General features: G+C 42.1%; 1 protein-coding gene across 1 annotated transcript; it reads left to right on the plus strand.

Annotated features, from left to right (window-relative positions):
* Positions 1-4454: 4454 nt before the first annotated feature.
* Positions 4455-26178, plus strand: SYT4 (synaptotagmin 4). Its single transcript, XM_032214563.1, has 4 exons — positions 4455-4518; positions 7691-8508; positions 24642-24762; positions 25871-26178. Exons 1-4 carry the CDS (start codon positions 4485-4487, stop codon positions 26176-26178), a joined length of 1281 nt encoding a protein of 426 aa, XP_032070454.1. The 5' UTR covers positions 4455-4484.
* The last annotated feature ends 1526 nt before the right edge of the window (positions 26179-27704 follow it).

Consider the following 27704-nt stretch of genomic DNA (forward strand, 5'->3'; position numbering starts at 1 on the left):
GGTTGATTTTGAGAATATGAACGCTTCCATTCCCTGGTTCCCAAGAAAAGTCGGACAGCTGAAAACCACGAGTATTTTTTTTTAAAGATAGAAAACATTATTCCAAGGTAGAATTTCATGGAAGTTACAGGTCAGGAATGAAGTATCTACATGGAGCATAGAAAGTTATAAAGGCAGTTCTTGTGTTACAAGTGGGGAATGATGGAGGAGGAGGAGGAGGAGGAGGAGGAGGAGGAGGAGGAGGAGCACTCCAGATCTCCCCCTGTCCATGCTTCTACAGAAATATATTTTAGCCCAATTCTAGACATATCTACATAGCAATAGCAATAGCACTTAGGCTTATATACCACTTCACAGGGCTTTACAGCCCCCTCCAAGAAGTTTTACAGAGTCAGCCTCTTGCCCCCAACAATCTGGGTCCTCATTTTACTGACCTCTAAAGGATGGAAGGCTGAGTCAGCCCCGAGCTAGTCAAGATCGAACTCCAGACAGTGGGCAGAGTCGGCCTGCAGTACTGCATTCTAACCACTGCACCACCATGGGAAGGAAGGAAGGAAGGAAGGAAGGAAGGAGGGAGGGAGGGAGGGAGGGAGGGAGGAAGGAAGGAAGGAAGGAAGGAAGGAAGGAAGAGCAATAGCAATAGCACTTATACACCACTTCACAGTGTTTTACAGCCCTGACTAAGCAGTTTACAGAATCAGCCTCTTGCCCCCAACAATCTGGGTCCTCATTTTACCCACTTTGGAAGGATGGAAGACTGAGTCAACCTTGAGCCTGGTGAGATTCGATCTGCAAAACTGCTGGCAGCCGGTGATCAGCAGAAGTAGCCTACAGTACTGCACTCTGCGCCACCGCGGCATGGAAAGTAATCCCATAGTAGTATCTTTCATGGAACTCTTAACTTCATTCTAGAAGCAGCTACTGAGCAGCTACTGAGCCAATACTTTTTAAAAAAGAATCTTAGAACAGCGATTCACTTGAAAATTACAATTAAAGAAAACTAACTTGAAACTTGTAGTGATTCTGAGAGATGGACAGTTCAAAAGTGTGAAAAATAAGTAAATACATTTTTTAAAAAATCCTCTGTCTCCCCTCTCCACTTGTTTGCCCTTCAACAATTACCCAGATTGCATTATTGTTGTTGCTTCTGCTTTTGCTGCGTGGCTTCTCTCTTTAGTGTGCCTTTAGCAGAATAACAGGGATGGAAGGTACCTTGGAGGTCTTCTAGTCCAACCCCCTTCTCAAGCAGGAGACCCTATGTTAGGAATATAATTCTAACGGTTGGGTTGGCAATAGATAAATCATGTAACAATGTTGTACCTGTTTCTTTAAATCATACTGTAAAATGTGATTGGTTGCTGTTTTCCTCAATCGGCCATAAGAGGGAGCCAGAACGACTGTTAGCTCTCTGTTTCCTTAGATGCTGGGCTGACCTGATCTGAGTGTTTTTGGAAGCTGGAAGTGCCATGAGCTATTGTAAGTTTTGCAACTGTTAGCAAACTTTGTGTACCGGACTGATTATATGTTACTGGACTATGTTATTTGGATTATCCCTTAACTGAAAGACATTGATGACTCACTGACTTATCCGTGTATGACTTGGACTGTTTGATGGACCCTGATACCTCTATTTCCATGAAAGTAAAAGCCTATTTAAACTGCAGTGTCTATGTATGCTGATTTGTGTGTTCTCCAACAAAACTCTCACAACGCTTCGCTGAACGTACTCGCTCTCCCAACGGGGAGCTTACCTAATACCCTATACCATTCCAGACAAATGGCTGAGCAATTTCTCCTTGAAAACCTCCAGTGTTGGTTAACCCACAACTTCTGGAGGCAAGCCATTCCACTGATGGTCTTCACTGTAGGAAATTTCTCCCTAGTTCTAGGTTGCTTCTCTCCTTGATTAGTTTCCAGCCATTGCTTCTTGTCCTGCCTTCAGGTGATTTGGAAAATAGATCGTATATTTTATAATGTAGAGGGTTTTTTTAGGCTAAATTTTACTCCTAGTGACTCCATGGCAATGCTTTATTTTTATTTTTTTTAATTTGTTTCATCAAGCGTGTATAAGATAATAGATATGTTATATTTGTGCTGATAAATAAATAAAGGGAGACTAGTATAGATCTATTTCAAGCTATTTAGCTCTCATCAGCTAGCCACACCCTTACTGGGAATCGAGCCTGTGCTGTATTGCATCTAAGGCAGATGTGTTAACCATTGAGCCATAGAGCTCGACTCCTTATCAGCCAGCCGGGGTGAAAGGTATCTATTTAGATTTTACAACCCCCGGTATGCCCAAATATAGTGATCTTCCTCCCATATTTGGGCATACCGGGGGTTGTAAAATCTAAATAGATAATAGATATGTATATACAAGATTATGAATACATGAAATGGATATGAATACAAGGGGATATTAGGACAGGGATGGTAGGCACGTTAGTGCGCTTATGCTCGCCCCTTACAGACCTCTTAGGAATGGGGTGAGGTCAACAGGAGACCGTCTAAGATTAAAGTTTTGGAGGTTTGGGGAAGAAACCACAGAGTCAGGTAGAGCATTTCAGGCATTGATCACTCTGTCGCCAAAGTCGTATTTTCTGCAATCAAGTTTGGAGCGGTTTACCTTAAGTTTGTATCTATTGTGTGTTCGTGTATTGTTGTAGTTGAAACTGAAGTAGTCAGGTAGGAAATTGAAGTAGATAATTTTATATACTATGGTTAGGTCAGACTGAAGTTGGCGTAGTTCTAGATTGTCTAAGCCCAAAATTTCAAGTCTGGTGGCATCAGGTATTCTGTTGCAAGCAGAGGAGTGGAGGACTCTTCTCATGAAATATCTCTGGATTATGATTTTGCACCTTTCCGGAACATAATAGAAAGGGGGTTGGCCATTGTTTCCTTCTGTTTTGAAGCTTCCCATTCTTTCTTCCAGATTTCCTGGTGGTGCTTCATCCCATTCCATCCCAATCTAGACCAAGGCTGCAGGCTTTGTCAAGATCAGCCAGGATGCCCATTTATGATGGAGAGCTTGTTAATAATGCCTGGTATTACAAGGACAGATTTCAGAAGTAAAAATGTGAGGGGAAAAGTGGGTGTGAAGCTTCAGAGAGAAGAAGAGGGAAGAAGAGGTATCAGGTACATAGGTCCAGAACCTCACAATCTGTTTAGAAGCTACATCTAACAAGCTACAATCTGTTTAGAATGGAGCTCTAACAAGCTGTAATCTGTTTACGCCTATTCCAGTCAGTCTGGGGAATCGGTGTTCAATGTTCCCCCAAGCGAACACTCCAGCTATCTGGCAAACCGCTCTAAAGAAGCATTTCCAGGGGAAAAAGAAATTGTGTCTGGGATATTCCCTACCTCCCCCCCTTCCCTTCCTACATCTGTAAATACCCCCCCTCTTCTCCTCCCTTCTCTCTTTTATTACTCTCTCTTTCCTCTTCCCCCCTCTCTCTCTTTAAATAAATCTTCCTTTTTCTCTCTCAGTCATATCTCTTTCTTTCTCACTCTTCCACTGCCTTCCTCCCTCCTCCTTCTCTCTCTCTTTCCTCTCTTTCTCCTCTCTCTTCTCTTTCTCTCTCTGTCTTATCTCTCTCTTTCTCACTCTCTCACACATACTCTCTCTTTCCCTTCCTCCCTTCCTCCTTCCCTCTCTCTCCTCTCTCTCTCCCTCTCCCCCTCGCTCTCTCTATCATATATCTCTTTCTCACTCTCTCCCTTTCGCTCTCTCTCTCTTTCTTTCCCTTCCTCCCTTCCCTCTCTCTCTTCTCTCTTTTTCTCCTCTCCCCTTTCCCCATCTTTCTTCCTCCCTCTCTCCTCAGCCCCGTCTCCCAGGTTTAAGACTGCCAGACAGCAAAAATATATGCATAAAAAAAAAAAAAAAAAAAAAACGCGACGCAGGGTTGGCCCTAGAAATTAGCATTGCTATCTACGCCCGGCTGAGAATGTGAGCTAATCTCCTGCAGCAGAGCCGTTAAAATAATTGATGAATGTGGGCTGGTGTCTCAGGAGTGGAGGGGTGGGTGGGGGGGAAGGGGCGGGGGGAGGAGGTACTGATTTCACTCCGGTAGCGTCAGAATTGCGTCAATTTGGGTTTCAACCACGTCTTCGCGGCTCAGAGCTCGGTGAGTCAGAAGACCCGAACCAGCGGACAAGGGCTCACGAATCGCTGTGACGGAGAGGAGGACCCGACCAGGCCTGCCCTGTCTTCCGTCTCTCTCTTCCGTCTCTCTCTTTCTGTCTCCCTCCCACCTGCGACTGCTCTCTCTACCTCCTCCTCTTTTCCAAACCTTCCCGGGTCTTTCGGGCTGGTATTGGCACCGAGTCGGGAAACAAGTCTCCCCTCTTTTGGTTGGTGGGCTTGCGCGCGCGTTGCCTTTTTGCGCGGGGATCCGCCGGAGGGGGGTGAAAAACAAGAGGCAGGAGGAGAGAGGAGGGGAAAAAAGAAACCTTCAGCACCTTGGACAGCACACGCAGCAAACAACATGGCTCCGATTACAGCCAGCCGAGAAGAATTTGGTGAGAAAGATTTATTTTATTTTTTTAAAAAAGAGAGAGAGAAATTACAACATGCGAATCCAGGTGGGCTCCATTTCCCCACCACCCCACCCCACCCTACCCAATCCCCACAGTTCCTTCTCAAGCAAAGTAGATGACTCTGCCATTTTGGACTCCTTGGGGAGTTTGAAACCCTTGCGTGTTTCCACTTTGATCTTGGGGGTGGGGTGGGGTGGGGGTTCTGTGCCTCCCTTTCCAAGCATCTGTGGCAGGATGGGTGGATTGGACAAAAGTTTGTTTCTTCTTCTTCTTCTTCTTTCTTCTTCTTCTTCTTCTTCTTCTTCTTCTTCTTCTTCTTCTTCTTCTTCTTCTTCTTCTTTTCCTCCTCCTCCTCCTCCTCCTCCTCCTCCTCCTCCTCCTCCTCCTCCTCCTCCTCCTCCTCCTCCTCCTCCTCCTCCTCCTCCTCCTCCTCCTGCTTCTTCTGCTTCTGCTTCTGCTTCTGCTTTTAGACGTTCAGATTATTCCTCCTTCTGTCCTCCTTCCCCTAATGTTGCAAACAGAATATAAGGACCGGGGTAAGGGGGTTGAGGACAGAGAAAGGATGGATTTGGATTTGCCTCGATCTTTGTTGGAAGGAAGCAATGATCGAGAAGAGGATGAGTCATTTCAAACCTCTATTCCACATGCTCTTGGGGGGAGGGGATTGTCATAATTGCTTCCATTAATGCAAGGGTAGCGACTAGACACTTAAAAAAAGATTAGTCATCCATCTCAATGTTCCTATTGCTATGCCTTTCTACCTCTTAAGTAGATGTCTGTTTGCCTCTCCTCATAAGTGTTGTTTCTTGGATAATGCACATTAAAGTGTTACCTCATGCTTTTAACTCAGTGCAAGATTTCAGAGAAACTCAAAGTGGCTTTGGCTGTGAAAATTAGAACAAAATCAACCTTTGTATTGGTACCTCTCCTTCGCTGGAAAGCTGAATAAATGAGTTTTTATTTGTGGACCAAGAGGGGAAAAATGCATATCTACATAGCTTTCTTTTTCTTTTTTTCCAGATGTTTAAGTGTGGGGTAGATGAGTGAGTGAACATTGTCTCATTGATTGTGTTTGCCATGCAATGCTCTCAAGGTATCACCTTTACCGACAAAAGTATTGTGGTTTAAACTCTTGATGGCCTCTTCTGGGACAATGGGATCATTTCTAAGTAACATATGCCATTCCTTCCATCCCTGGGTCAAGTCGTTTCTCTGGCTTTCCATTAAAATAAATCACTTCCATGCTGACTTCAGTTGTGCATGCAGAGAATGTGCGTATCGACACTCTTGAAATCTGCCTAATTCTTTTTCCTGGTAGCTGGTAGAGTCTCAAGTCGGCATCTCATTCTCACACAGATGTTAGAATACCTAGGTGATGCTAGGAAAACAGCATCAAAGCAGATGGTGTTCCCACTGGGGGTTAAGAGAGAGCAGGATGAGTTGGGGTTTCTTCTCGGTCCATCCCCCTCCTAGGTGCTTCTAATTTCATTTGCGACAGCTTGCTCACCTCGTAATAGACTTTGGGAAGATAATTAATACCTGTAACTTTCTCCCAAGAACAATCTTCTGGGGTGCAGGCTTCTAAGCAGTCCTCGCAAAGACAGAGGTTCGCAATTAAAACCTGTTCATGGGAGTTAATACCCACATTGTAAGCATCTTATGGAAATGTCACTTCCTCACTGCTGATCAGTTGTCCCTCAAACTGGAAGAGACATTCAAAACGGTGTGTGTGAAGGGAGTTAGTGACATAGAAAGAGGATACAGGGAACTGACCCACTGATCAACGTCTCATCCCAAAGCAACATTTCCTGCAGACTAATGTACAACCACATGTTGTCTTCTCATTAATCAACCCTAATCAAAAATGGAGAAGTCCTCTCCTCAAAAGACAAGATGCCAGAAGACAATGCCTCCAAAAATGGCAATGGTCCATACTCAACCCCTTCAATGCTTGCTTAGTAGGTCCATTTCATTGTCCCATAATTTTAACGGAGGGGTGACTCTGTTACCCTTCTCCCACTTAAAAGCGAAGTCTTCCTCGCCAATAAGAATCGTCAAGGACACATCCACTTCTCCTCTCCACTTCAAATCCACCCTGCCAGAAAGAATACAGCACATGTCTCCTAGCATACTAGTCCCCACACATGAAAGACGCACTTCTTTTCTGCATTAATATTTCATGCGTTCCCATTTTGTGAGGAGAAGGTAGGTTTTTCATTTGGACGGCTGTTGCCAGTGCCTGGGACTTCAACTTCCTCGGAAATGTTACTTACGGGGAAGAATTGGATTTCTAATTAGTGGCATTCATTTGGCCCTGTGCTGCTTACTCGTGAAATGCTAATGATCTCCTCGGTGTCCCACTTTTATCTATACTCCAGATGTCATTGCCGCTTCCATGCTGTTCTCCCTATTGCTGTCTAGAATGTGGGCTGTTTTCTCTGACTGATGGAGAAGGGGGAAAATAATAGTTGCTGTGCTGGCAGAAGTAGATGCTAAACCCTTGTTCTTTAGGCACCAAGACTTCTGAAAACCCTCATCGGTTTCTCCTGCAATTAGAAAAGAAAATATAAACCATGCACACAGGAGATAATAAAATAACAGGGGGGGGGAATCGTTGTATATTACCTATTTCAACACTGATCTTAATATCAGTATTGGTGGGGAAACTCATCAAACTTAACATTTTCCTGCTGTATCGTAATCTGTTCTATAAAAGGTTTGTATAAAGATATTGTATGAAAGTCAACATTATGGGGATAATACATTTCAAATCTTTTTTTTTATCAGCCAGATGAAAAGGAAAATGTGAAGGATGTGAGAGGGAATGAAGCGTCTTTGTATACATAGTGAATCCGTAACTTTATCTAGGAAACCCACAAAATTTAATTGCCCCAGGGCTGTTTATTGCAAACCATGATTGCTAAACTCTTCTTTCTCTCAATCATGCATGCATCTGGAGAAAACTCTCCAGACGGGATTTTTTTTTTCATAGATACCTGCAGGGGGCACAAAATGAATATGCTTTCTCTTAGTATATTGTACAGTCCAATTGCTTCGCTCTATCATTTTGCCGGATTCTTGCTAAGTTAACTATCACTTGCGAGCTCCGAAGCCCACCGTTCCTACGGTTGTTGACATATGCTTTGATTTGCAGATGAAATCCCAACCGTGGTTGGGATCTTCAGTGCCTTTGGCCTGGTCTTCACCGTCTCGCTCTTCGCCTGGATCTGCTGCCAGCGCAAATCTTCCAAAGCCAACAAGACTCCTCCTTACAAATTTGTCCATGTGCTGAAGGGCGTTGATATTTATCCGGAGAACCTTAACAGCAAGAAGAAGTTTGGCGCAGAGGACAACAAAGGGGAAGCCAAAAACAAGCCCATGATGCCAAAGACGTCTCTGCACCTTGACCTGGAGAAACAAGACCTGAATGGCAACTTCCCCAAAACGGTCCCGAAAGTACCGACTTCTTCAGATGTTGAGAGCTTCACTCCAAAGCTTTTTCCTGAGAGGGAAAAAGATTCGGTGTCTCCTGACAGCTTGAAGTCGACCACCTCAATATCTTCGGAAGAAAAGCAAGATAAATTAGGGACACTCCTCTTCTCCCTAGAGTACAACTTCGAGAAGAAGGCCTTCATGGTCAACATCAAAGAAGCAAGAGGCTTACCGGCCATGGATGAACAATCCATGACTTCTGACCCATACATTAAAATGACAATACTGCCGGAGAAGAAGCACAAGGTGAAAACTCGAGTGCTGAGGAAAACCTTAGATCCCGCTTTTGATGAAACTTTCACCTTTTATGGGATCCCTTATACTCAAATTCAAGATCTGAGCCTCCATTTTATGATTCTGAGCTTCGACCGCTTCTCCCGCGATGATGTCATTGGAGAAGTCCTGTTCCCCTTATCAGGAATCGAGTTGTCTGAAGGGAGGATGCTGATGAACAAGGAAATCATCAAGAAAAATGTTAGGGTAATTGATCTTACTTATTCTTTCTCTTCCCCCCCACCCTCCCCCCACCTCCTACTTGAGAAGTATTTTGAAGAGGTGAGTTGTACGAATAGCCAGCATCCGGTTGACATTTTGAAGAAATGAATGAACTAGGAATAAAATAGAATAGAAAATATGGAATATAATAAAATAGAATAGAAAATATGGAATGTAATGTAATGAAATAGAATAGAATAGAAAAATAGGGAATGGAACAGAATGGAACAGAATAGAATAGAATAGAAAATATGGAATGGAATGAAATAGAATAGAATAGAATAGAAAATATGGAATGGGATAGGATAGGGTAGGATAGAAAATACGGAATGGAATAGAATAGAAAATATAGAATGGAATAGAATAGAAAATATGGAACGGAATGGAATAGAATAGAATAGAACAGGGTAGAAAATATGGAATGGAATGGAATAGAATAGAATAGAAAATATGGAATGGAATGGAATAGAATGGAATAGAATAGAATAGAAAATATGGAATGGAATAGAATAGGATAGGATAGGATAGAAAATATGGAATGGGATGGAATAGAATAGAATAGAATAGAATAGAACAGGATAGAAAATAGGGAATGGAATAGAATAGAATAGAATAGAACAGGATAGAAAATATGGAATGGAATGGAATAGAATAGAAAATATGGAATGGAATAGAATAGGATAGGATAGCATAGGATAGAAAATATGGAATGGGGTGGAATAGAATAGAATAGAACAGAACAGGATAGAAAATATGGAATGGAATAGAATAGAAAATATGGAATGGAATAGAATAGAATTATTTATTGACCAAGTGTGATTGGACACACCAGGAATTTGTCTTTGGTGCATATGCTCTCAGTGTACATAAAATGACAAGATGCATTTTTCAAGAACCATAAAGTGCAACACTTAATGCTAGTCATGGGGTACAAATAAGCAATCAGGAAACAATCAATATCAATTCTAAACATTCTAAACACGATAAAAGGACTTGCAAATCCATATTCTGTCTATGAGATTATCAATCATCTGGGTTAAGGTAGCCCTAAAAGTGCTTTACCAAAAGGCAACTGGACTTTCTCATTTATTTTTCCCTTGAAAACATTTCAAGGAAAACATCCAGTTTTGCAGATAAGAAGTGAAATGTTTTCAAGGAAAAACAAACAAACAAACAAGGAAGTCCAATTTCGGAAAAGCACTTTTGGACAATATTATCCTTTCACTTATATCAGGCCAGACGAGAAAGGAATTTTTTTGGCCCTTTAATGACCCCATAATCCCTTGCATCAGGGTGGAGTCGCAGCAACTGAATGGACCTGAGTGTTTACTGGCCGGATGCCCTTCCTGTTGTAGATGTGGAGTTCACAGCAGATATATTCTCATTGTGCCCAGAGAGAGAGAGAAAAATATCTGCCGCTACCCAGGATCGAACTCATAGTCTTCTGATTGTGAGGCGAGAACTCCACCTCTAGGCCACCGCACCACTCAGGAGGGAAAGGAAACGATTTATAATAAAATAACTCTTGAGACTGAATCGAAGTCTCACTTCCCCAATTCCCACTCAGTAGTTAGCGCACGTGTTTGGGCACTAAAGATAACAACTCACTTCCAGAGTTGTATACAACATAGTGGGATAAGCCATGTTCTCAGAATATTACAAGGTGTTTTAAATGAGCCAGACCTCAGGTCGATGTCGCTGGCAGCAGCTCTCCAAGGGATTGCAGAGATCCAACCTGTAGTTAATGATCCACCCTGCCTGTAGTTAAAACTTGGTTTGATGACCCTCTGTGCTGACTAACAGGGACAGATCCTGCACCCTGCCAAATTCAGGGTAGGAACTTGCATCAGCACAAAAGCCCATAGGGACATATTTTGTGTTATCAGCATCGAGGCATTGAACTCAACTCATCACAATAGAGCAGCTCTCTTATGCTCTGATTGATTATGGAGTAAGGGGGGGGAGGGCATAATGCTGAACTGCTTAATAGCTCTAAGAGTGGGGCTCACAGATTTGCCAGGATCAGCAACAATTCGGACATAATTCACACTGGTGACAGGATAAAGGAAATAATCTACCGGCTGAATTTTACGAGCCTCCTTCGTAAGACAAACTCATTTCACAGGAGGCAGACCAGGAGACCCCTTTGAGTTCCTTGTCAAGCACAGTGTAGCAATCAAAAGCACAAAGATGTAAGTCGATAGTTTACGAGCTTTGACAGGAACAAGAAATTAGACAACAATCCGCAGGATGGCTGTGAACTGTTGATTAAACTCTATCCAGAGGTAATCAGATCAACTGAACAATTCCGCCCCTTTCTTCCACTGAGACAGTAATATTAATATTTTATTTGTGATTAAAAATATTGGATCAACACAAAACAATTACAGACACGGTCCAGGGAATGGGTGAGGTCAGCAGTGAAATTCAATTTTTTTTAATACCGGTTCTGTGGGCGTGGCTTGGTGGGCGTGGCAGGGGAAGGATACTGCAAAATCCCCATTCCCTCCCCACTCCAGGGGAACGATACTGTAAAATCTCCATTCCCACCCCACTCCTGGGGAAGGATATTGCAAAATCCCCATTCCCACCCCACTCTGGGGCCAGCCAGAGGTGGTATTTGCCGGTTCTCCGAACTACTCAAAATTTCCGCTACCGGTTGTCCAGAATCTGTCAGAACCTGCTGAATTTCACCCCATGCATCTCTATCAGTGGTGGGATTCAGCCAATTCGCACCTACGTATTCGGGAGAACCGGTTGTTAACTTTCTAAGCAGTTCAGAGAACTGGTTGTTGGGAAAAAATCTCATTTTGTTTTTTCCCACTTTACAGGGCTAATCCTGTAAAGAAGGCAGGAAGGAAACATTCTGGTGTTGTTTCTAGCCTAATCTTCATTGCCCTGCTTACAGAAACTGCCTCTCCAGTTAACCCTTATTACATTGTAACACCTAAGGCGAAGCGCCCATTGATGTGAGTGACATTGAGTTGGCCATGCCCACACGATCACATGACCACTGAGGGCCCCCCCCCAAGCTGGTTATTAGGGCAGAGAACCGGTTGTTAAATTATTTGAATCCCACTACTGATCTCTATCAAGCAATAAAGCATTATAACAAAATAACAAATTTGGAAGCAATATTGGAGATTTTCTAGTCCAACCCCATGCTGAAGCAGGAGACCCTATAACATTTCAGACATATGGTTGTTCAATCTCTTCTTAAAAAACCTTCATTGATGGAGCACCCACAAAACTTCAACGACCCAAAATATGGTCCAGCCCACTTGGAATGGAGTACATGGTGTGTTTTTAAATCTATCTTTTCTTTCCTTCTATTCTTTTTGATTTGTATTGTTAGCCGCCCGGAGTCCCACGGGATTGGGCGGCATACAAATGCTATTAAACTTTAAACTTTAAACTTCTGAAGGCAAAATGTTCCACTGATTAATTGTTCTCACTGTCAGGAAATTTCTCCTGACTTCTAGGTTGCTTCCCTGCTGGATTAGTTTCCATCCATTGCTTCTTCTGGTGCTTTGGAGAGTAGTTTGACTCCCCCTTCTTTATGGCAACCCTTTAGATATTGGAACACTGCTATCATGTCACCCCTTCTTTTCATTAAATTAGGCATAGCCAATTCCAGCAACCATTCTTTATATGTTTTAGCCTCCAGTCCCCTAATCCGGGCGAGGGAGAGAGCTGGAACCGGTTCTAAACAGCACTGTAGATTTGTGGAACCTCTTCTATAGAAGAGTTTAGAACTGGCAGAAACCCACCCCTGCTAATTCCTGCAACTGTTCTTCATATATTTTAGCCTCCAGTCCCCTAATCATCTTTGTTGCTCTTCTCTGCACTCCTTCTAGAGTCTCAACATCTTTTTTTACATTGTGGAGACCAAAACTGGATGCAGTATTCCAAGTGTGGTTTTACCAAGGGATTACAATGTGGCATTAACATTTCATATGATCTTGATTCTATCCCTCTATTAATACAGCTGAGGACTGTGTTGGCTTTTTTGGCAGCTGCATCTGGCTCATATTTATACAATTGTCTACTAAGCAAGATCCCTCTCACAGTTACTACTACTGAGTCACGTTGCACCTATTCCATAACTGTGCGTTTTGTTTTTTCTTGCTTAAATGTAGAATCTTACTTTTTTCCCATTGCTGAATTTCATTTTGTTAGATAGGACCAGGGGTGGGTTTCAGGCTGTTCGCGGTGGTCCCCGCGAACCGGTTGGTCGGCGAACCCGGAAGTAAGTAACTTCCGGGAACACCGAAGGATCCACCCGCCCGCCCGCGTTTCTTACCCGGTTTTGACGAGTTCTGTGCTTCCACGCATGCGCAGAATGCATACAGCGCCTGTGCGATCCTCCAGGAGCAGCTGGAGCATCGCACAGGCGCTAGTACGCATGCGTGCACTGCGCGTGTGCACGAGGACGCCGCCGGCGAGAAACCCACCCCTGGATAGGACCCAGTGTTCAATTCGGTCAAGATCCTTCTGTATCTTTAGCTTGTCTTCTGAAGTGTTGGCTATTCCTGCCAGCTTAGTGTCATCTGCAAATTAGATGTTCCCCATCTATCCCCTCATCCAAATCATTGATGAAGATGTTGAAGAGTACTGGGCCTAAGACAGAGCCTTGCGGGACTCCACTGCATGCTTCCCTTCATGTGGATGCCGTTCCACTGAGGACTGCATGTCGTGACCCATATCATCACCACACAAATCTTAAACGCATTCAGGACAAGATGAGGAATCAAAAGTCAGCATACTTACCCACTTTCCCCTTACTGAGTATCAAAGGAATGTTTGCTCAAGAAACTCGCCCACTAAATTCTAGATCTATAATGAGACCATCGATCAACGTTCAAAATGAAAACGGTATAAGGTATATAGCATTTTCATTTTAAAGCCTAATAGATTTTGTCATTATAAATCCAGGATTTAGCGTGCGACTTTGCTTAGCAAATATAAGATATAGAAAGTAAGATAGATGATCTTGAAAGAAACATTCAGGAACCGATACCTAGGCAAAACATACTTTAAAAAAAAAATCCAGAGTCATGAGTTAATATTTCCAAGGGAGACAGATGCTTCCCTAATTAACTGGAGTATCAGAAGCGGGAGGGGGTATAGCACACTCAGAATACAGAATGATAGAATTGGAAGGAACCATGGAGGTTGTTATGACCCAGTCTTCCTTAGAAGAAAAGTCTTGGTTCCCGAAAAACCCCTTTCATTTACATGACTGTGAATTCCTTTCATTCACAGTCAGCAAGGCTTGGCAAACAGTCTTTCAGAGGAATGTTTATCAACACGGATCTTATCTCGTTTGGAGACCTGCCAAATAACTAGGAAACGAATTGTTTCCTGCAAAAGCCCACTCCCCATTTGCTCCTCTTATATTTCCTATGGGAGGGACCATACACCTCCAAGGTCTGATTTTACTTCCAAGTGGACCCTGCTTTCTTAATTGTTCTTGTCTTTTGGTAGTTCTGCGCATGCACACACTGGGAACAGGCTCCAGCTGTTCCTCTGCCTCACTGCTGTCTCTCCCTCTCTGCCTCTCATGCAAAGCCCTTGTCTGAGCTTTCTTCAGCCCTCAGGACTGGCCTATGTTCCTCCCCAACCTTCTCACTGTCCGACTCTGCAGCTAGCTCCGCTGGCCATCGGTGGGGACCCAATAGAGATCTTTTAGTCTAACCCCCTGCTTGAGCAAGAGATCCCATATTCAGATTCAATTTTTGTAGCCTATCTCACTAAATTGTTGTGTTTTTTTTTTAAATCTTCCTGGGCATTAGATTTTCTGGTCTGGTCTACTTACCGGGGCTGGAGACAGGTCATTCTGCAATAAAGACTAAGAGTATTATTGGTTTGGAAAGTACATCTGCTTTTTAAAATAGTTTTTAACTAATCTGAACTAGTGACAATACAAGACTTGTTTTGAGTTCAGAAGGTAAACAGAGTGGAGCTTGATAAGAGACCTCCCTTAAATACCAACGTTATATGTTGAGATGTTGAAATTATTTTTTTGAAGAAGGCAATGATAATCCACTTTTTGGGAAACCATTTAAGAATAACAGATTAAAAGAGTTAAAAGGGACTTTGGAGGTCTTCTTATCCAACACCCTCCTCAAGCAAGAAACCCTATATCCCCACAGTGGTGGGATTCAAAATTTTTACTACCGGTTCTTGGTGGGTGTGGTTGGGTGGCCATGGCAGGGGAAGGCTACTATAACATTTCAATTCCCTTCCCAGGGGAAGGATACTGCAAAATCCCCATTTCCTCCTGGTCAGCTGGGACCCAGGAGGCAGAGAATAGATGGGGGTGGGGCCAGTAAGAGGTGATATTACTGGTTCTCCTGAACTGATCAGAACCTGTTAAATACCATCTCTGCCCTCCCCCCTCTCTCTCACATGTCTGTCTGTCTATCTATCTATCTATCTATCTATCTATCTATCTATCTATCCATCCATCCATCCATCCATCCATCCATCTATCTATTTGTCTGTCTGTCTTTCTGTCTATCATCCATCCATCCATCCATCCATCCATCCATCCATCTATAATCTATCTATCTATCATCTATCTATCTATCATCTATCTATCTATCTAATATATCTATCCATCCATCCATCCATCCATCCATCCATCCATCTATCATGTCTATCTCTCCAATCCATCCCATCTATCTATCTATCTATCTATCTATCTATCTATATCTATCTATCTATCATCTCAAACACTGGAACTCTACAGTCTAGGCAATTCAATGAATATAGGTTGATGCACCCTAATGATCCCTACAAGAATCTGAGCTACTAATGGTGAAAAGAAATTGGCAGTAGATAAAAATCAATGGATGGGCGGGACTTAGATGTCTTATGGGTGTGAAGGGACTTGAGACTGATGATGTATTTGTCCCCTCCCTTGGGCTCAGCCTGGACATCTCCTGCAATCTATCATCCTCCCTCCCTCCCTATCTCTCTCTATCATCTATCATCTCTCTCTTTTTATCTGTCTCTATCTCCACATCTATCTATCTATCTATCTATCTATTTATCTATCTATCATCTATCCATCTATCTATCTATCCTACCTAACCTACCTACCTACCTACCTACCTACCTACCTACCTACCTACCTACCTACCTACCTATCTATCTATCTAATCTCCCATCTCTATCTCTGTCTGTCTATCTATCCATCCATTCATCCATCTATCTATCTTCTATCTTATCTCTCTCATCTCCCTCTCTCTCTCTCCCCTAGCATCTCTCCTCTCTCTCTCTCTCTCTCTCACACACACACACACACACACCAACATCATCATCATCTATTTCTCTGTCTGTCATCTCTGCTATGCATATTGACAAAGAGACTCCTTGTAGAGCCAAATGGTGCCATCCATTTACCGATGGTTTAGGGAAACTCAATATTACCTTCCAAGGAATAGCCCAATATTAAAAGGATTGCCGAAAGGTGGGATAGAATTACTGGGGACCCAAACACCTCATCTATCAGAACATTTTATCATATGCTAATTTGTTTTGGGCACTTCTGCCTGCCAAGGAGTATCAGAGTGACAATAGCATCATTGTAGCATTGCCACATAAGCCCGTCTCTTTTTGATGGGCATCATGACATGGCATGCATGTAGTGAGATGCACTGAGGTGTTGCTGTAGTGATAAAGATCCATTCAAAGTACACCTTCAACGTGCATCCCTTAGGATTTTTATCTTGACTACTTTCCTTCTCCCTAAATTGGTACGTGGCAAAGTAAGAAAAATAGGCTTGTAGATTGCAATTGTAGTCAGTTACCTAGGCAGATCAATACACATCTGTTGTAACAGCCTTGTTTATGCGCCATATTTTCATCATTTAATCGTTCCATCCTAACTTTAAGACATGAATTTCACCCTTGGAGAAGCACAATATTTAAGATGAGGCTGATCAAAGCAAAAGGAGTATCCCTAATGATTAATGAATGTGGGGATTATCAGTTGATTCTGCTGTGTCTGATGATTAATGGATATTCCTGCTTGAACATGCTATGAGAACATAGAATATTATTTTAACTGTGTTGATCTAAATGATTAATGGGTTTTGTTAAATCATTAACTAACCAATGTCTCATTCTTGAGAATTTCCAGCCAATGTTGGGAAAACTACCATATTTTTCAGAGTATAAGGTGCACAAAGATTTTGAAGAGGTAATTTTTTTAAAAAAAATGTTTTTGCACTTTGCATACCTCCCAAACCCTCTGCACGCCTCATTTTTTTATGTGAAAAACGGGGCATGCAGAGTTTGAGAGGTCTGCAAAGTGTCCTGGGGGCTGGAGGGGGACAAAAAGAGCAAAAAAGGGCATGCATAGCCTTTAGAAGGCTTGTAGAGTGCTCCTGGGGGCTGGGGGGGGGGGAAATGAGCAAAAAACGAGCCATTTTTTGCTCATTTTTGCCCTCCCCAGGAACAGTTTGCAGGCCCCAAGCCTTCTGCATGTCCAATTTTGTGAAGGGGCGGGGTTTTGGGAGGCCAAAAACGCTGTATTCAGTGTATAAGATGCAGTGAGATTTCAATCCTCTTTTTTGGGGGAAAAAAGTGTGCTTATACTCCGAAAAAAAATGGTATTACATGTCTGGGCAGAAATATTTCCAAATTCTGCTACTGGAGTTGCTGAAGTTTATTTTCTGCAAATCATCATTTATACTAACCAAAATGGTATGAATTCTGTCATTTGGCATGCCAAAAATGTTCTCGCAGAAAATTAGTATTGATACATTGTCTTCGTCAATTTGTTGCTGTTGGTTGCAAAGTCATGTCCGATACATCGAGACACCATGGACACGTTCCTCCAGGCCTTCCTATCCTCTACCATTCCCCAGAGTCTATTTAAGCTCATGCCTACTGCTTCTTTGACTCCATCCAGCCTCATTCTCTGCCGTCCCCTTCTTCTTTTGTCCTCAATCTTTCCCAGCTGAGGCTCTTCTCCAGGGAGTCCTTCCTCTCATTAGGTGGCCAAAGTACTTGAGTTTCTCTCCAGGATCTGGCCTTCTAAAGTTCAGTCAGGGTTGATCTTCTCTAGGACTGACTGATTGGATCACTTTGCAGTCCAAGGGACTCGCAGGAGTCTTCTCCAGCACCAGAGTTCAAAGACCTCAATTCTTTGGCGCTTAGCCTTCCTTATGGTCCAACTTTCACAGCCATCCATTGCAACTGGGGAAAACCATAGCCTTGACTATAGCACTTTTGTTGGCAGGGTGATGTCTTCATCAACAGTGGAATATATCAACTAATATATAAATGAGAGCAAATCCCACTCCCTTGTAACACTGATGATGTTACTAGATGGGTAATGAAATGTCTGGAAGAACACAACCAAGCTCAGTGAGCGCCAAGCATCCCACAGGTCAACCCTGAGCTACAAATATTGTCATCAATCAATCAATCAATCAATCAATCAATCAATCACCATGCACAGTATATTCTGCCTTCCAGTATATCCAATGACAAAAAGGTTGATTTTAATGGTTTTGAATATTGCCTATTATTGCCATGGATAAAATCCATAGAATCTGCCAATTCTCCATCAGAGATTATACTACTATTATACTTGCTCTACATGGGGCAGCCCTTGAAGAGTGTTCGGAGACTTCAGCTGGTCCAGAATGCAGCCGCACGAGCGATTGTGGGTGCGCCTCGGTACACCCACGTTACATCTATCCTCCGTGAGCTGCACTGGCTGCCTATTGGTCTCCGGATACGCTTCAAGGTGCTAGTCGTTACTTATAAAGCCCTACATGGTATTGGACCTGGGTACTTGAGAGACCTCCTCCTGCCAATTGCCTCCCATAGACCCATTAGATCCCACAGAGTGGGAATCCTCCGAATTCCATCTACCGGCCAATGCCGGCTGTCGACTACCCGGAGGTGGGCCTTCTCTGTGGCTGCTCCGGCCCTTTGGAACGAGCTCCCCGTGGAGATTTGGACCCTCACCACCATTCAGGTCTTCTGGACAGCCGTTAAGATCTTGCTGTCCCAGCAAGCCTGGGGTTGAGTTCCCCCCCCCACTCGAACCTGTTGTGCTTGCTGTGTTTTTTAAATTGTTGTATTGCTGTCTGTTTGTCTTACGTTTTTGTATTTGTTCCCCTTCCCTTGGTTTTTGTTCAGCCACCCTGAGTCCCTTCGGGGAATAGGGCGGCCTACAAATCGAATAAATACCAAATACCAAATACTACCTGAGACTTCTCAGGAAACAACAATTGAATGAAAAACTGCTGGGGACCGTCTATAGAGAGTATTTTAACTTATTGCACCTGTGTATGGTTTGCCAACTGCACAGTGGTAGATAGAACAGCACTCCAGAGGGTTAATGCCATTGCCCAGAGGATCATGGGTTGCCCTCTCTCCTCCTTGGAAGAGCTTTATAGCTCCCGCTGCCTTAAGAAAGTTCAAAACATTCTTAAAGAGCGATCTCATCCTGGGCATCCTTTTTTTTTTTAACTATTACCATCTGGCAGCCGGTACAGGATAATAAAAACTAGGACAAATAGGCTGAAAAACAGTGTCAGCGTTCCAAATAGCATGCAGAATTAAATCAGAGTCCAAGGCAGAGCTATCCTTAAGGTTCCAATTTAATAAGACAGACATGTTGGCATCATGCTATGGAATCTCAATACTGGAAATGACATCAGAATTCCACCCAGTTAAAAGTTCATGATCTTGTCCCCACACCCACAATCCATCACATGCTCCAATCTTCTTCTTCTTCCACGCTGGCATCCACACCCAGCTGCTTCCGGTCAGGTGTTAAAGTACAGAGACAAAGGATGACCTTGGCTTCTAGTAAAGAATGAAAACAATACATTCCACCATCCTACTCCTTCTATTCTCCCCTCCCATCAACTATACTAATGAAACAGATAATGAAATAAGAGAAAGTGGGACAGGCCAAAATTCTAAAAAGAATATAATTGCAGGCCTGACAAACAGCTTCTATCCCAGGGCAGTAATATATTGAATTCTAATGTATAGTGCAATATTAATGCAATATTGAGTTTTCAACTTCAATTATATAGCATGCGAAGGATATGTTTTTGTGTTTTTATTTTTAGAGTTATAACATACACTGAAGGTGGCATTTAATTTTGTTGTACGATGTGCAATGACAATAAAGTAAACAAAACTAAACTCTAGCACAAATTCCCAGGAATCCATTAAACTTCAGTTGGCCAATCAAAATAATCAACATCCTAAAAGATGCCGGCATCAGTTTTATTACTATCATCAGGAGTTGTGGCTCCAATTCTAAATATTTCCTTTGCCCCACTCAATTTATGACCAGATCAATATCTTTGATATCAGGTTGCAAATCAGCTTGGAAATATCTTGAGCTTTAAGTGGCAGCCCATTTCCTATTAAAATCCCAAATCTAATACATGTTTCAAAGCTCAGGCAACCAATATCCCGACTTGAGGACCTGCCAGTATATTGACTTTGGGATAATTGCTTTCAAAAGATCAAGCATCAAATCAAATTGCTTCAATGTGTAGCAAACAATATTCCCATCTAGAGTGTTTTATGGCTTTTAATCCATTTCTGACCTGAAGAGATGAAGCTTGTCTGGCTTACATTTCCTGGCTTATATATTTTGTTTCCACAAGGTGACCATATTGTTTTCGGTAAATCTGATTTGTATCTGATATTTTCCTTGGGTCCTTTGACATGATAATTCATCGTCTGTTATTTGTGACAACATTTGAGAGATTGGTTTCCAATGTTTTGTTCTGTATTAGAGGGTTTGAAGCAGCGGTGGAGTTTCACATTTTGTTACCACCAGTTCACCGCGCACGAAGCATGCACTCACTGCCTTCAGTGCATGCCAGAGGTGGGTTCCTACCAGTTTGCACCTATTCGTAGAACCGGTTCGTCAAATCTACCGAACTGGTTAGAAGAGGTTCTACCAGTGGACCCGGAGAGCAGGCCACACCTACAGAAGAGGTTCCAAAAATTTTGAAACCCACCACTGCTACAACACACACACACACACAGACAGACAGACAGACAGACACACAGAGAGAGAGAAAGAGAAAGAAAGGAAGAAAGAAGAAAGAAAGAAAGAAAGAAAAAAGAGAGAAAGAAAAAAGAGAGAAAGAAAAAAGAGAGAAGAAAAAAGAGAGAAAGAAAAAGAGAGAGAGAGATGAAAGAAAAAAAGAAAAAAGGGACAGAGAGACAAAAGGAAGGAAAGAGAGAGAGAAAGAGAGAGAAAGAGAGAGAGAGAAAGAAAACACATGGCCAGCAAGCCACTCCCACCAGGTCACATGGCTGACAAGCCACTCCCACAAAGGAGGCCACACCCACAGAGTAGGTTCCAAAAATTTTTGAAACCCACCACTGGTGCGTGCACTTTACTCATGCACGGACCTTCCACACGTGTGCCTGGCTTCAAAAACATGCCTAGATAGGATGGCATTGAGCCGGGGCAGGTGGACAGGCCCACCCGCGATTTCTGCTTCCGGTTCAGGCAATCCGGTCCGAACCGGCTGAATACCATCTCTGGTTTGAAGCTATCATTTCATTTTCTCAAGAAAACAGAACAGCAGAATAAGAGGGTTGGAAGAGACCTGGAGTTTTTCTAATCCAACCCCCTGCTTAAGCAGGAGACCTAGGAACTGAGTCTTGATGAGCATATGAGATGAACCAGGAGCATCTGTTGATAGCAGAGGGAGGTAAAAATGAGTCAAGAAGTCATCCAAAACTGTGTGATCAAAGCTGCGCTGCTTTTTATATGCACTTCACATCTTCTTGGCTATCAAGCATCAGTTCACTTGGTGCAGTAGCAAGTAGCAGGTTCGACTTATATACACGCTTCATAGGATTCAGCCCTCTCTAAGCAGTTTACATAGTCAGCCACATTGTCCCCACAGTCTGGGTTCCTCATTTCACCCACCTCGGAAGGATGGAAGGCTGAGGTCAACCTTGAGCCGGTGAAGTTAGAACCGCTGAACTGCAGATAACAGTCAGCTGAAGTGGCCTGCAGTACTGCACCCTAACCACTGCGCCACCTCGGCTCTCTATTCCAAGTATTCCAAGTGTGGCCTTACTAAGGCTTATAAAGCAGCCTTAATACTTCATGTCCTCTTGATTCTACTCCCACTATTAATGCAGCCTAGGATAGTATTGGCTCACTCACGAGACTGATATTTGTCAATGTTTTGAAATATGAGTTTCAGGTAACAATTTTCCATCTGATTTAGGGAGATTCAGAATAATTCACAGTTAAGAGAGTGAAGGAGGGTAAAGCGGCCTCAAATTATATATATATATATATATATATATTATATAAGATATGATATATAGATAGATAGATAGCTAGATAGATAGATAGTAGATAGATAGATAGATATAGATATAGATATAGATATAGATATAGATATAGATATAGATATAGATATAATAAGATAGATATAAGATATATAGATATATAGTAGATATAGATATAGATATAGATTATAGATATATAGATATATAGATATAGGATATAGATTAGAATAGAGTATAGATATGATATAGATATAGATATAGATATAGGAATATAGATATCGATATATAGATTAGATATAGATTATAGATATAAGATATAGATATAGGATATAGATAGTCAGAATAGATATAGATATAGATATAGATATATGATATATAGATATAGATATAGATATAGATATAGATAATTAGATTATATAGATATAGTATAGATATAGATATAGATATAGATATAGATATAGATATAGATATAGATATAGATATATGATATATAGATATATAGATATATAGATATATAGGATTGCTAGATAGTTAGATATATAGATATATAGATATATAGATATATAGATATATATATAGATATATAGATATATAGATATATAGATATAGTATAGAGATATAGTATAGATATAGATATAGATATAGATATAGATATAGATATAGATATAGATATATAGATATAGATATAGATATAGATATAGATATAGATATAATATGTGTGAGTATTCAGAGTTAAATGATGCATCACAGCCATCTGGTGAAATCTAAAGGTTTGAACAGTTTTCGTGTTTCAACCATTTGCTTAATGACTGTTCAAAATTCGATACGCGTTAATGGAATTCACCAGAATGAGACTTGGATCTCCTGTGGCTGCACAATGATTGCAAACTGATGATGGACTTAACCCTGCCCTCTTCTCAGTCTGCTCATCTCCTACATACACACTATTAGAGAAAGATCCCAGGGGTGAAATTCAAACGTTTTTTACTACCGGTTCTGTGGGTGTGGCTTGGTGGGTGTGGCAGGGGAAGGATACTGCAAAATCTCCATTCCCACTCCACTCCGGGGCCAGGCAGAGGTGGCATTTGCTGGTTCTCCCAAAGTACTCAAAACTTCCGCTACCGGTTCTCCAGAACCTATCAGAACCTGCTGGATTTCACCCCCGATGCCCCCCCTCCCCCCTCACACACACTAGTGGTGGGATTCAAAATTTTTACTACTGGTTCTGTGGGCATGACTTGTGGGCGCGGCAGGGGAAGGATACTGCAAAATCCCCATTCCCTCCCAATTAGCTGAGTTGAGGCCTGGTTTGCTTCAATCACCTCTCTCAAATTAAATATGCCTTAAATGTGACTTGGCGAGTTCTCTAAAGCTAGCGACGGTCGTTCAAAAATGTTGAATTGCAAAATTATGACATTGCACGATGTGTGAACTCAATCGTGGTTAGTTTATTCAACAAATTGTGATAAAAGCAGATGAGTTGAATCGCAGCATCAGGAAGAAAGGACTGATTGGCCCAATCCATGCTTTGAAAAATATTCCCTATTTGTCATGGTTTCTCAGGTTTTTGTGTGTTGTGTCTAGTAATCAAAAAAGGGAGATGGAAATACATTAAATTAATTGGGCCAGATTTACTAGAACTAGCCTGTTCTTTTGGTTTCAGTTGTAGATTAACACATCTCAGTTTCTAGAGGTTCAGGCCTATGATTTTCACCTTGGGTTGTTTGTAAAAATAATAAAGGTGGGATACAAACAAACAAATAAAAATAGCAGGAAGAGATAGAGACAGACGGACAGACAGACAGACAGATGGTGAATGGATATAGATAATAATAAATAATAGATATAGAGAAGGTATGATAGATAGATAGATAGATAATAGATAGATAGATAGATAGATAGATAGATATGGATGGATGGATGAATGATAGGCAGCAGCTAAGCAGGCAGGCAGGCAGGCAGGCAGGTAGTAGGTAGGTAGGTAGGTAGTAGGTAGATGGGAGAAAGATGATAGGCAGGCAGCTAGGCAGATAGATAGGAATAATAGAGATAGATAGAATAGATAGATAGATAGATAGATAGATAGATAGATAGGTAGATGATAGGCAGGCAGCTAGGGGAGAGAGAGAGAGAGAGAGAGATAGGCTGACAGCTAGAAGGAGGGAGGGAGAGAGAGAGAGAGAAAGAGAGAGATAATAGGCGGATACATAGATAATGAGATAGATGATAGATGATTGATTGATAGATAGATAGATAGTAGATAGATAGATAGATAGATAGATAGATGATAGGCAGGCAGCTAGGGGAGAGAGAGGAGAGAGAGAGATGATAGGCTGACAGCTAGGCGATATGAGATAGATAGATAGATGATAGATAGATAGATAGATAGATAGATAGATAGATAGATAGATAGATAGATAGATAGATGGATGGATGGATGGATGGATGGATGGATGGATGGATGGATGGATGGATAGACAGACAGACAGACAGACAGACAGACAGATGATAGGCAGGGAGGGAGGGAGGGAGGGAGGGAGAGAGAGAGAGGGGGGGGGGGATGTTAGGCGGATTCATACATACATACATACATACACAGACAGACAGACAGAACAGGTTGAGAGATACAGAGAGACAGATAGAAGGAGATTCATCCATGCATACATTCTCCAAACTAGAAATACGTTGTTGCTGATGGTAAAGTTAGTTTACAAATCAGAATATTGCAAATCTGCCCATCTCTGAATTTGAAGTAGCTCTAAGCATTGCAACTCAACAAACCTCTCTCTTTAATTCTGCAGAAATCTTCTGGACGTGGTGAATTGCTGATCTCACTTTGTTATCAGTCTACAACAAATACGCTCACAGTGGTTGTTTTAAAGGCCAGGCATCTACCTAAGGCTGATGTTTCGGGATTATCAGGTAATTTGAAAAAGGAGGCCACATGTGATAACATTGATGGATTCTTAGCTGGGGAGGATGGGGACAGTTTGAACCTAAAAATTTACAAATTACAGGGAAGGAAATGATTTTCTTTAGAGAAGAACTATCCTTGGGATTTTTCTGTTTGTTTGTTAGAAAAAAAATTGTTTTTGAAAAGGGCAGAAAAATTTGTTTTTGAAAAGGGCAGAAATTTATAAATTTCTTTTTGGTGGAATTATATAATCCTACTCTAATTCCCAGAAAGATAAATTCACACTAGAACCAGGCTAAGCGTGAACACAACAATATTTTAGGTACGTGTGGGAGAAGATAAAATGTGACATGAATTATGAAAGCCCTTCTAGATCATCCACCCCAGACCTGTTTGAGGAATAATATCAAAGCATGCAACATTCATCAGCTTTTATTGAACTGGAACTAAGTGGTTCTACCTATCCCTAGAGTTACAGTTTGACTAATCCTTCATAAAGATGTTGTTATAGCAATAGCAGTTAGACTTATATAACGCTTCATAGGGCTTTCAGCCCTCTCTAAGCAGTTTACAGAGTCAGCATATCGCCCCCACAGTCTGGGTCCTCATTTCACCCACCTCGGAAGGATGGAAGGCTGAGTCAACCTTGAGCCGGTGAGATTTGAACCGCCGAACTGCAGCTTAGCAGTCAGCTGAAGTGGCTGCAGTACTGCACTCTAACCACTGCGCCACCGGCTCTTGTTAATTCCATGCACCTTTGAACTGGCTCATTATTGTTCTGTGTTGGCTTTGCCTGTATGCTCTCATTCCCAGAGTTATTAACAATAACCATTCAGACCCAGGAACAAGGGTGAGATTTAGCCAGTTTGGACTGGTTCAGGCGAACCGGTGGTTGATTTTACATCAGGTTTGCTCTAAGCCATTCCATTTAGGCACATCTTTTAGCCAAAGCACATGCGCAGGGTCACATTTGTGAACCAGTAGGAAAGGAAAGGGAATACCACCTCTGGGCTCCACGCACCAGATCTAAGCACCTTGCAGGCTGGATCCGGTCCCCGGGCCATGAGTTTGATACCTCTGGTATAAGTCAACCGTCATATGTCACTTGTCTTGCAGATCCTTATGTCAAAGTGAACCTTTACCACGCCAAGAAGCGGATCTCCAAAAAGAAGACGCATGTCAAGAAGTGTACCCCCAACGCGGTGTTCAACGAACTCTTTGTCTTTGATATTCCCTGCGAGGGTCTCGAAGAGATCAGCATCGAATTCTTAGTACTGGATTCCGATAGGGGGTCCCGGAACGACATCATCGGCCGGCTAACCTTGGGGGCGTCCGCGGAAGGCCCGGCGGGAGAACATTGGAAGGAGATCTGCGAATACCCCAGGAGACAAATCGCGAAATGGCACATGTTGTGCGACGGCTAACGAAGGAGGGAGAGGCCGGACTTTTTCAAAGAGAAATCCCATAGGCAAGGATTAGTTTTCTTTCTTTGCAATGTATAATCACAGGCTTGTGCTCTTGGGGGGAGGGGTGGGGAAAAAAAACCTTTATCGTTATCCTTATTGTTAAGACTGGACCGGACGATCCCAACAGAAGGTAACTGACATTTTGGTTGAAGTTCTCTTCTCTTCTCTTCTTTTTGCAAAAAAAATCAAACCGTCATCCTGTATCACAGTTTCATTATTCTGCAAGAGAATCCACCACTTTAGACGCATACAGAGTGCTGTTAGCTGCAAATTGAAACGGGTTTCTTTCTTTTTTTTAAACAGATGCATTAGGAAACTTAGATCATCGTTGTCACCTAGGTGATACGACGGCCTCATTTGATACGTTGCTCGTGTTGTTGTAAAGTCGAAAGCCACGAAGCAAATTAACGGAAAAAAGGACTTAAAATAAGAGCCGCAAACGAGAAGGAAGTTCGTCCTTCGATTTGATTTTTTTCCTTACGAAACCGTAAGGGTTCATTCATACTCGAGTAATGCAAAGAGATGGGATCATTTTTGAACATTCCATATTACCCGTCTCCCTTGATCCTTTTCAAACTAGGAGGTGGCAAGGTTTAGATTTTACACAAAGGACTTTTGAGATGAATGCATTCAGCAAATATGCTACCATCCTTGATAGGGTTCACTATGTTTAATCAAGGGCTTAGAAGGGAATATAGGTGGTGTAAATTTTACTAGGAGGTTACGGTTTGTGCTTTTACATATAGCCTATGGTGATTTATTTAAAAAAAAAACATTTATTTTGTCCTCTCCTCCCCCCGCCCTCCAGCATAATACATGCTTCTCGCCTCTTCCTCCCCCTCCCCGGATCTAACCAGGTGAACATACTGTAGAAAGTTATATAGATATTGCTCTTTTTACCTGGTATATTTTGAAACAGCTGTGGATCGAATTGAAACTTGTTTCTATTTCTTTTATTATGCCGTACCTAAAAAACAAAACAAACAAAAAAAAAATTTAAAAAAATCTAAAAAGAAAAAAAAAAAGAACAACGAAAAAAATTAGGATACATATACCAAGCACTGATTCTTTTAAAAACGATGCCATTATCACTGAGTAAATGTGTGATTTTAGCGGAATCGGGCTCGGTGCGAGCTTTTGCACCTCGTGCTAACTCACATTGTAGATAAGCTGTTTTGCTCTAGTAGCTCCATACTGGTAGTCCTCCACTTACGACCACAACTGGGCCCCAGATTTCGGCTGCTAAGCGAGGTGATTGTTTTGCTCCGTTTGACGGCGTTTCTTGCCACCGTGGCTAAGTGAATCACTGCAGGTGTTAAGCTAGGAATACGGTTGTTAAGTGAATCTCCCTTCCCCATGGTCAGAAGTTCTCAAAAGATGATCATGTGACACACACCCCCAGGACACGCCTAAATATGAGCCACTTGTCAAGGGTCTGAATTTTGAACACGCGACCATGGGGATGTCGAAATGGGAGTAAGTGT

The sequence above is a fragment of the Thamnophis elegans genome, chromosome 3 (genome assembly GCF_009769535.1).
Source record: "Thamnophis elegans isolate rThaEle1 chromosome 3, rThaEle1.pri, whole genome shotgun sequence".
Classification (NCBI taxonomy): Eukaryota; Metazoa; Chordata; class Lepidosauria; order Squamata; family Colubridae; genus Thamnophis; species Thamnophis elegans.

Bases quoted from the DNA above. Each gene is read 5' to 3' on its own strand.
- SYT4 (XM_032214563.1), top strand. From the start codon at position 4,485: ATGGCTCCGATTACAGCCAGCCGAGAAGAATTTG. The intron at 8,509-24,641 runs GTAATTGATCTT...TTAATTCTGCAG, and splicing joins TCATCAAGAAAAATGTTAGG to AAATCTTCTGGACGTGGTGA. The intron at 24,763-25,870 runs GTAATTTGAAAA...CTTGTCTTGCAG, and splicing joins TGATGTTTCGGGATTATCAG to ATCCTTATGTCAAAGTGAAC.